Source organism: Rhamphochromis sp. 'chilingali' (genome assembly GCF_963969265.1).
Source record: "Rhamphochromis sp. 'chilingali' genome assembly, chromosome: 8".
NCBI classification, from domain to species: domain Eukaryota; kingdom Metazoa; phylum Chordata; class Actinopteri; order Cichliformes; family Cichlidae; genus Rhamphochromis; species Rhamphochromis sp. 'chilingali'.
In genome coordinates this window covers 14,604,077-14,615,320 of record NC_137935.1, presented here as the reverse complement: position 1 = coordinate 14,615,320, position 11,244 = coordinate 14,604,077, and the positions used below count along the sequence as shown (strand labels likewise).

Below are 11,244 nucleotides of genomic sequence, written 5' to 3'. Positions count from 1 at the left end.
TTTGGAGCCTTGACCTGACTTTTAAAAGTAATTGGGAAAAAAAGCACTATGCTGCGAAAAAAAAGTAGATATTTGCAAAATTCTGCCTAAATATGTATTTTATCTGGTTAATGTGTGTGGCGGGGCGTGGTCTGCAGTGCCGCTGCATGGGAGTCGGACGCACCTGAGCGGCACCTGCAATCACGCCTCGCCGCCTTAAAGTCTGTGCTCTCTCTGCTGTTGTGTTGTCAGGCTGTGAGCTGAAAAGCTACAGCTGGCTGTATGCGTACAGCAACCATGTGTGAAAAGTGGTCAATAAAGAAATGTTGAAAAGCAGCGGGTCTGCCGTGGTATGTTTACAATGGAAGTAATGCTCCTGAACCTCTGCGCATATCCCAAATGCGCACAGCGTCTGCAAATCAGGGCTGTACAAAGTCACTTTCATCTTTACGCAGGATTGTAAGCTGTCATCTGTGAGGCGTGAGCGGTGTTTGTTTTTAACATAGTTCACGGTGGAGAATAGCTGCTGACATAATGTGGATCCGAAGATCCATAATTGGCCTACCTGGGGTTGAATGAAATTTGCCTCAGATCGGTCCTGGTAACGCGCTTTCTGATTCTCCCATTTTTGTAGCTCTGATGTGTGCATCAGTTTAATCGGCTTGGAATACAAAGCGCGATTGAACACGTTATTTTTTTATGTGTTATTTTGTGAAATTAATGAATCACAATTAACGCGTACTATGATCTAGGACAGCGGTCCCCAACGCCTGGGCCACAGACCAGTACTGGTCTTTGAGTCATTTGGTACCGGGCCTCTAGAGTTAAGGCTTAATATAGTTACAAAATACCACAGCTTTTGTCTTGGATAATTTTATTTTGTCGTATTTATCCGGGACACCTTAAAGGCCGGTCTGTGAAAATATTGTCTGACATTAAACCGATCCATGGCGCAAAAAAGGTTGGGGACCACTGATCTAGGACATCCTGGTGACTGTAGTATGCCTCTGCATGGCATTACAAAAGACTTACTAGTACAAAATGTTAACTTTTTTGTCAGCCTTGATAAACAACAGAAGCCCGTTTAAGCTTGATAAGCTGTTGTTAGAGTTTATTTAATTTTACTTTTGAGTATCACCTCATGTTTACTGGTTCCACAGCTATAAGAGCTGTTGGTCATAATATCGGTTTGGATATCTGGTGAGAGGGAACGCCTTGTCTTCCCCCGAACAAGCTGGCGAAGTTGGCCAGGGAGAGCGAGGTCTGGGCTTAGGCTACTGCTGCCACAACCCGGCCCCAGATAAGCGGAAGAAGATGGATGGCTGGATGGATGGAGAAAGAATTTTGATCATTTGTCAGAAGAGGAATTTATGAACATCGTGCAAAAAAATTATTAAAGCTTTGCCAAATAGCTCAATATACACTGCTGAATAAAACATTTCTGGAAAATTGGTCTGGTCATATAGTAGGAGAGGGGATTGTTAATCAGTTTTAACTCGGTTGGTGTCATTAGAAATAACAACAGGTCCACTAGACTGTCAACAGTAAGACAACTCACAGAACAGGAGTGGTTTTACAGGTTGCCACTCGGTTGTCTTTCTGGCTGCTTTTCTTTTTCACTTGCTTTGCATTTGGCTACGGTCAGTGTCAGTACTGGTAGAATAAGGTAATACCAGAACCCTACAGAGGTTGCACAGGTAGTCCTACTCCAAGAGTCTCCAACTTCAGTACTCGAGAGCTACTTACCTGCAGCCTTTAGATGCATCCCTACTCCGACACAGCTGAATCAAATGGTTGAGCTACCTCTTCAGCATGCCATCAAATTTGGCAAAGGCCTCGTAACAAGTCAATAATTTGATTAGGTTTGTTGGAACAAGGATGTATCTAAAAGGTGCAGGGCTGTACAGTGGCGTGTCCAGCGGGGTGGCCTGGGGGGGCACAGGCCACCCCCCCAACCAGACTGGCCACCCCAGGTGCCACCCCAAAGGCAAAACAATAAAATTCAATCAAATATCAAATGTCCGATTATGTTTTCACGGTGAAGCTCAGATATCCGAGTGTAAGTGAATGCAGCATCGGCTTCTGCGCTATGTGCATCACGTTAGCAAAGGTAGGAGAGCCAAGCACGAAAGACGGCACTGCAGGAAAAGAAAATGAGGACAGAATAAATGTCCCGGTAAGTAATATTAAGTTTGTTGAGTTTAGTAAACTTTGGTGAAATTAGAATACCAAGGAAAAAATAACACTTAAAGAATTATTGCAGCCGTGGAATACAATGGGGCAAAAAAGTATTTAGTCAGCCACCGATTGTGCAAGTTCCCCCACTTAAAATGATGACAGAGGTCAGTAATTTGCACCAGAGGTACACTTCAACTGTGAGAGACAGAATGTGAAAAAAAAAATCCATGAATTCACATGGTAGGATTTGTAAAGAATTTATTCGTAAATTAGGGTGGAAAATAAGTATTTGGTCACCTCAAACAAGGAAAATCTCTGGCTCTCACAGACCTGTAACGTCTTCTGTAAGAAGCTTTTCTGTCCCCCACTCGTTACCTGTATGAATGGCACCTGTTTGAACTCATCATCTGTATAAAAGACACCTGTCCACAGCCTCAAACAGTCAGACTCCAAACTCCGCCATGGCCAAGACCAAAGAGCTTTCGAAGGACACCAGGAAAAGTATTGTAGACCTGCACCAGACTGGGAAGAGTGAATCTACAATAGGCAAGCAGCTTGGTGTGAAAAAATCAACTGTGGGAGAAATCATCAGAAAATAGAAGACATACAAGACCACTGATAATCTCCCTCGATCTGGCGCTCCACGCAAGATCTGATCCCGTGGGGTCAAAATGATCATGAGAATGGTGAGCAAAGATCCCAGAACCACACGGGGGGACCTGGTGAATGACCTGCAGAGAGCTGGGACCAAAGTAACAAAGGTCACCATCAGTAACACACTACAACGGCAGGGAATCAAATCCTGCAGTGCCAGACGTGTTCCGCTGCTGAAGCCAGTGCATGTCCAGGCCCGTCTGAAGTTTGCCAGAGAGCACATGGATGATACAGCAGAGGATTGGGAGAATGTCATGTGGTCAGATGAAACCAAAGTAGAACTTTTTGGTATAAACTCAACTCGTCGTGTTTGGAGGAAGAAGAATACTGAGTTGCATCCCAAGAACACCATACCTACTGTGAAGCATGGGGGTGGAAACATCATGCTATGGGGCTGTTTTTCTGCCAAGGGGACAGGACGACTGATCCGTGTTAAGGACAGAATGAATGGGGCCATGTATCGTGAGATTTTGAGCCAAAACCTCCTTCCATCAGTGGGAACTTTGAAGATGAAACGAGGCTGGGTCTTCCAACATGACAATGATCCAAAACACACCGCCCGGGCAACAAAGGAGTGGCTCCGTAAGAAGCATTTGAAAGTCCTGGAGTGGCCTAGCCAGTCTCCAGACCTCAACCCCATAGAAAATCTGTGGCGGGAGTTGAAAGTCCGTGTTGCTCAGCGACAGCCCCAAAACATCACTGCTCTCGAGAAGATCTGCATGGAGGAATGGGCCAAAATACCAGCTACTGTGTGTGTGCAAACCTGGTAAAGACCTATAGTAAACGTTTGACCTCTGTTATTGCCAACAAAGGTTATGTTACAAAGTATTGAGTTGTATTTTTGTTATTGACCAAATACTTATTTTCCACCCTGATTTACGAATAAATTCTTTACAAATCCTACCATGTGGATTCATGGATTTTTTTTTCACATTCTGTCTCTCACAGTTGAAGTGTACCTCTGGTGCAAATTACTGACCTCTGTCATCATTTTAGGTGGGGGAACTTGCACAATCGGTGACTGACTAAATACTTTTTTGCCCCACTGTATATCAGACAGTATGCTACTGAGGGCAGCTAACACAAGAGTTATGAGTTATAATATATAATCTAAGTCGTAACAATGCTGTATGGAGCTGCAGATTTGGTTGCAGGTTAACATAGCTGGACTGGCCATCGGGCATACCGGGCATATGCCCGGTGACTTATTTTTTATTTTTTTTTTGTAATGGCATGAACAATGAGAGGTGGTGGTTTGGCCAGATGCAGGTCGATGTGTAAAAATAACTCAGTTGTTTTTAGGTGGTTATGGCGGAGCTTCCACAGAGGCCAGGTGGATGAGGGAAGGGGAGGCAGGAGGAGAGCCCCGAGGCGGCCACCAGTCCGAATGTCAGGTGAACTGAACTTCAGGTAAGAAGTTATGACCTGCAGTCTATCTGGGTCAGATATAAACCAAGTTTAGGTGTAGTTTATTTTCGTTGTGCTGACTTTTTACTGTCAGTTACAATAACTGGTACTGTGATGGAGAAACGGGTTTACCTTTTAGGTGACATGAATGAGTTGAAGGGAAGTTATGAACTGTTTCTGAGAGACAAATAACACCAGGATCCTTTTTTATGTAGCTGACAGCTGGTAACTGTGCAGGGGCGGGTCTAGTAAAGTTTTGCCAGGGGGCCAGGTAGGGCATTAACAGGGAGAGGTGGGCACAAAGAAATACTTTTCTTTCTTATTCTCATTTAAAATATCTCACTTTTATTAAATAATTATCTAAATCTTACAACCAAAGTTTTTATCTGACGTAAAATGTATAGAAATCATACATATACCAACAAGACTGTGTACATCACTGTCACAACAGCATTTGTTTTCATTCAAAGTCTTTATGGCTTTAATACCTGGTGGGCCAGTCTCTAGTCAAAATGCCCGATTTTCTGTCCCAGTCCAGCCCTGCAGGTTAATACTGGCAGTGTCACCATGCCAGCTGACTGTATTTCATCATCAGCCAGTGTTGTTCTTTATCAATATTACCAAAGTTTACCATAAGGCAGCATAGAAAGTATTTACTTGCTTTCAGGTTTTATTCAAATGATAGTCTTTTCATTTGTTTCCCCACTTTTTTCCTGTTTCAAAATCAAACACCAGTTTGTGAGAAGATTATCTTCTTTTTTTGATTGGCACATAAAGTTTTACATTGCCATTGGCTAATTTGTCAATTGTTTGTTACAAATGTTTGTAGTTTAATATTCAAAAATGTTTTTGCCCAAAACATATGTGCACTACATGTCAGTAAAAATACTATGCAAATATTGATGTCCTTGACTGCTGAATAAACATTGACTGATTGTATCTCTTGTACTTTATCAACGCAGTATCTAAAAACTTTGCACCGTAGTGGTTAAAATCTCATTCTAATAAGAGTTAAAAGTGCATTCGGTTATTAGGTTTATAGGGTTACTGAATTATGGTTAACGGTTGGTAGAATTTTTTTAAACATTATCTGCCAATTACATCTGCCACCCTTCTCTAAATCTGTGCCCCTACCTGGCCTCCCCAACAAAAATTTTCTAGACACGCCACTGGGGCTGTAGCTCTCAAGGACTAGAGTGGAGACCCCTGTCCTACTCTTTCGGGATGGTACATCAATACCTGCCATTGCCAGAAGGGTTGTTGCGTCTCCCAAGACAGTCTAAAGAACAGGAGATTCCAGGACACAGACAGTTACTCTAAGAGAGCTGGACAGGGCCATAGAAGGTCTTTAACCCATCATCAAGATCGTTATCTGTTCCTGTGTGCTATAAGAAACGGGATGAGCACAGGCAGCAGCCTACAAAATTACCTCACAGACCACCACTATGAATGTTTCTGACCAAATAATCAAAAGCAGACTTCGTGACAGTGGCCTAAGGGTCTGATATAATCTACTGGGCCCAGTGCTCATAGCTCAGCATCAAGGGGACCCACTTGGTTTTTGCCATAAAATACTAGAATTGGCAGGTCTACCACTAGCGCCCTGTGCATTTCATACGTGTACTCCGGCAGGTTCACCCGGAGTACATGTAATAAATGTGAAAAGGTCTGGAGAAACTGTGGAGAATGTTGTATGACTGTGAAATTGCTCACCATGACTGGTTTGGTGATGGGTCAATGATAATCTGGGAAGGCATATTATAATTTTACACTTTATGCACACCAAAAAATATCATTTTTCTTCAGGCTAAGACAGTAAACATGAATTTAATTAAACTGATTACAGTAAAGTCTAGTCTTAAGTCACGAAAAAACATGCCTTGAAATCACATCCCTGGATGGCCTAAAATTGGCAATCTTTAAATATAATTTAGAAAAAAACAAAACAGTGTTAATTTTTTGGGCTATTTATACTATTCATACTATGACCGAATTTACTCAGTTCACATTAAAATTATATTTGCACTTGGTGGCTTGGTGACTGATACAAATTCAAATGCTAAAAGAAATCAAAATGTTACAAGAAATTGTATCAGACCATTGAGAAATAAGATAAGATAAGATAAGATAAGATAACCTTTATTAGTCCCACACGTGGGAAATTTGTTTTGTCACAGCAGGAAGTGGACAGTGCAAAAGTTATGAGGCAAAAATTAGAATACAATAAGAATAAATACAGTACACAACTGTACAGAATAGAATAAAATAAAATACTATATACAGTAGAATAAAATAAAATAAATATACAATAAGATAAAAATAGAATACAAATACAAATAAATAACTCAGAACAACACACTGTTTCAATGTGACTTTACATTTATTCATACAATTAACTTTCAATTATATATGTTCATACACTAAATAAATAAATGCAGAAAAAATTATGGCATATGAATATGAACTTATTTAAGAAAAAAGTAGTAAATATTTCATTTAACTACAGAATGAAGAACGATTGGAAAATTAACATTTTGAGATTATTAATATATTATGACTGATTTTTGTTCATTAAATATTTCTTAGTGTTCTTTGCAGGCTTAAACAATATGATAAAACACTTTGGAGCAAATATAAATATTATTAGCCCAAAGCTGGAGGCCAGAATAGCAAAAATCTCCACAACCACTGTAAATTTCCCAGGAGAGCTGACATATGCTGGGATAAAGGTGATCCACACTGCACAGAATATCAGCATGCTGAAAGTGATAAGCTTGGCTTCATTGAAATTATCAGGTAATTTGCGAGCTAAGACAGCTAAAATGAAGCAAAAGGAAGCAAGCAGACCTATGTAACCGAGCACAGCCCAGAAGCCAACAGCAGAGCCTAATGCACATTCCAGGATGATTTTCTCCTTGTATGTGGTTAGATTTTTAATTGGGAATGGAGGGCTCACTACCAACCATACAGTACATATTAAAACTTGAATAAAGGTGAAAGACACAACAGTCATTCTTTGCTGTGGAGGACCAAACCATTTCATGACATTGCTACCTGGAAGTGTCGCTTTAAAAGCCATTAAAACCACTATAGTTTTCCCAAGTACACAGGAGATACAGAGTACAAAGGTTATGCCAAACGCAGTGTGACGCAGCATGCAGGACCACTCTGATGGTGCTCCAATGAAAGTTAATGAACATAAGAAACACAGAGTCAGTGAGATGAGCAGCAGAAAGCTCAGCTCAGAATTGTTGGCTCGGACAATTGGAGTTGTCCTGTGATAAAAGAATACAGCCCCAATTATGATGGCCAGACAAGCACCAAGAACTGAAAATGTAGCCAGGATGATCCCTAGGATGTCTTGAAATGAAAGAAACTCTACAGGCTTAGGGATACAGGTGTCTCTCTTTGCATTAGGCCAGAACTCTTTGTGGCAGGGTAAACAGTCAGCTGAATCTGAATAAGAGAGAAAAAAACCCAATAAGTGTCAAGTAACAGCTGTGTGCAGGCAGGAAAAGGACCCAAAGTGCAGACTCCTCGACAGGCAAAGGTATACTTCAAAACTCAGCTTTATTGCTGGATGGCAAAACGTAACAAAACCCGAAAATACAAAATAAACTTTCACAGGCATGCATAAAGACAGAACACACAGCATAAATGGGGGTAGATCACAACACAGACATAGAGAAACACAGGGCTTAAATACACAGGGGGAGCAATCAGGGAATGGGTAACAGTAGGGAAACACAGCTGGGGCAAATCAGGCCTAACGAGACAAGGGGACGCAAAACCAGATACATTAACATCAGACATGGACCTTCAAAATAAAACAGGAAACATAATACAGACTGAACTAAAGACACAGACTCACATGCAGGCACTGCAACAGAGGGAACAAAGACATGGGACCAGGGCAGACAGACACTGACTGGACACAGGATATAGCAACTAAGGATTACACAGAGACATAAACCATAAGACATAACTCTAACGAAGAAACCAAAGAATAGAAATGATAAATGATATATAAACTCAAAACCCTGGGTCAACGACCCAGGCATCCTAACAATAAGAGGCTACTAGGAATTAAATCATTGTAAATTGTATTTTTTCCAGTATAAAATGATTTTAAATGCATGGAGAAACATTTGATTTTACCTGTTATATTACTGATCTCTCCCTCAGGACATGCTATACAGTCATAGCAGCAGATAGGTTTTCCTTTTTGCAGCATTTTACGAGTTCCTGGAGGACAACTGTTAGTACAGACTGACACTGGCACCTGTCAAGACAAGGTAGCATAACAGATATAAATATTACAGATATAAAGTAGCAGCAACTTGTTCACCAGAGTTTAATAAGTCAGATTCTCATCATTACTTTTCTGCTATCCTCCATCCAGGTTATGTTTCTGTTAATCTTAAACTCGTGGCCCACTCGTAGTGAGGCATCATACAGCCCTACAGTTACTATCTCAATGATGCCACTCCCACTTTTCTGCCAGTTAACCAAGTCATAAATAGCCACAGGATCCCCATTAGCATTAAATGACACATCATATCCATTTTGGGAAAAATTTACTTTCTTCAGCTCAGTTAAAACCTGTAAAGACAGTAAGAGAGAGAAAGAAGAACATGGGACATTGCAATAATACACATTGATAGTTCTTTTTATCTAAGTTATATTAGGAGTTATGAAAGACATTGGCATTAACATGTTCAGTTCTGCTTACCCGATTGGACTGTAACTTGATTAGTTTGTCACATTTTGCTATGGCATTTGTTTTTTGACACACTGCATTATGGATGGCATGTGCTATTGCATACACAGCCTTATACACCATGTTAGCAATTCTGAGCTGAGATGTGTCAGTGTACTCGCTTTGGAGATTCTGTATGTCTTCATTTCCATCACACATTTTCTTCTCTATGGCAGGAGCTATAATTACAAAAACACAGATAATAGTGTTTTCGAGCCTGTAAGTAAAACTAGATTACAGGCCTGTTACATAGATATTAGAAAATTATTTTAGTAGAATGACTTACATTTGTAAATGGATAAAATTATATTGATATACAAGAAAAATTAAACTAAACCACTGGAACTTGACCTGAAAAGTCATTATATCAAGGGAGAATATATGCAGACATATGCCTGCGTTCACTTCATATTTGACCATTACCATTAGTGGAAAAAACATGAGCAGCAGTAGCTGTTGTAACACTACAATTTTGGGAAAATGATTTAAAAGCAAATGAAACTGTTACTTTTTTTCAGACTGCAGTTGAATGCATCCTCCCAGAACTCAGTAAACACTGGCGAGGCAGACACTTGAGTGGGAGACAGATTTAACAGGAAGTCTCTGAGACCTGGGATTGCAGACTTCGGAATACCAAATCCAATGGCCCCAGCACAGAAACTGTACTGTGTTAATTCTGTGCTTGTTACCCATGATTCACTGCCTATCCACTGGCGAGGTGGGGAAGGGTCACGTGATAGCTCCTCCAACAGGATCTTCATGTCTCCAAAAGATGCAAATGCCACAACAACTACAGCTGTAGACCTGGAGAGACAATGTAGTGCATTAGGAAAATGTTTTTTAAATGTCTTCACATGATCAAACATTTATTTTAAAGGTAATTACACAAGTCAATGCACAATAATTATCTTTGATAAAGAAACCTGCGGATAACATCTGCTACTCTCTGAAATCTGCTCTGTGGGTTTGTCCGATAGAAAGATACAGAGTACTCCACACAGATCCCCTCTTTCTGTGCTGCTTGGAGAAAAGAAGCCATGCCATTATTGCCATAATCTGAATCTGACCGGACAGCACCTATCCAAGTCCAGCCAAAGTTTTTCACCAGCTTGGCTAGTGCTTCAGCTTGAAACTGGTCACTGGGAATTGTTCTGAAAAAACTTGGGTACTGCTGCTTGTCAGATAAGCATGCACATGTGGCAAAGTGGCTCACCTAAATCACAAAAAATAAAATAGAATAACTCTGAAACAGCTGCACAAACGCGAACAGTCAACAAATACGTTTTCTAGAAAGGCAAAATATTTACCTGAGCAATGTTAAAAGCACTAACAAGTTGTGACATGGTAATAGATGGCGTAGACCCAGAGTCACCAACAACAGCCATCACCACACCAGACTGAGAGCAGTTTTTACCAGTGTTAAACTGAGCCTCCAATCTATTTAAAAACTGAAATGCCACATGCACTGCCACAGGTACTGATGCACATGAATCATAGATCCGATAACCAAGCTCAATTCCAGGCAGCAGGTCTGTGCTGTTGTTAATCTCTTCTATGGCAAAGACCATCGAACTTGTGGATTGCAGCTCAACAGTGTCAATGCTGTAAACAATCATGTCATTTTAAAATTTTGACTGTCAATTCAGGTAAAGATATTATACGTGATAAATTCAGCTCAGCGGCAATAATGTTGCAAACAGCTAGTTTAGGTACATCAAATCACTGCCTGACCAGAAATCAATATAAAATTATAGATAACAATTTACTGTTAAATATTTATAATATAAGTAAAAAATTCAGTTCTGAAAACACAAAAACACTATTTTAAAAATCTAAATGACTTACTATTGTTAGAAGAATTATATTATAAATACTTATATACCATGAATCATCATACATGTGAAAACATTTTTAATTTTACATAGTCCAACGTGTTTGTAGCACCCTCTTCTTCCACTTACTAACCTTCCTTTGCATTTCACAGGTGCAGGCATGTTGGTATACTTATTATAAGCTGTTTGCGTGTAAGAGTGAAGGGAGAAAGTGCCGCCAATAATGAAGTCCCCATCCTTTGAGAATGCAGGTGGACGTGTGCTACCCTGCAGCTTGCAATTCACAGATGATTCCACAGTACCAACCTTGGCGCCTGTAAGCATAGCCCTTTGACTCAGATCATCTAGGCACACAGCCAAGGCTGTGTTCAGGTGAAACAAACACACAGCCAATACCAGACAAATTATAAGATCATCCATCCCGCATTGATGTCA

At 40.4% G+C, this 11,244-nt stretch overlaps 1 protein-coding gene across 1 annotated transcript; it reads right to left on the bottom strand.

Annotated features, from left to right (window-relative positions):
• Nucleotides 1-6,769: 6,769 nt before the first annotated feature.
• LOC308400661 (extracellular calcium-sensing receptor-like) lies at nucleotides 6,770-10,545 on the bottom strand (the record flags this gene model as incomplete). The annotated part of the gene is made up of 7 exons (XM_080888497.1): nucleotides 6,770-7,674; nucleotides 8,377-8,500; nucleotides 8,599-8,820; nucleotides 8,951-9,156; nucleotides 9,486-9,781; nucleotides 9,901-10,190; nucleotides 10,285-10,545. The coding sequence occupies 7 exons, from the start codon at nucleotides 10,543-10,545 to the stop codon at nucleotides 6,770-6,772; spliced, it is 2,304 nt and encodes a 767-aa protein (XP_080744623.1).
• Nucleotides 10,546-11,244: the final 699 nt, after the last annotated feature.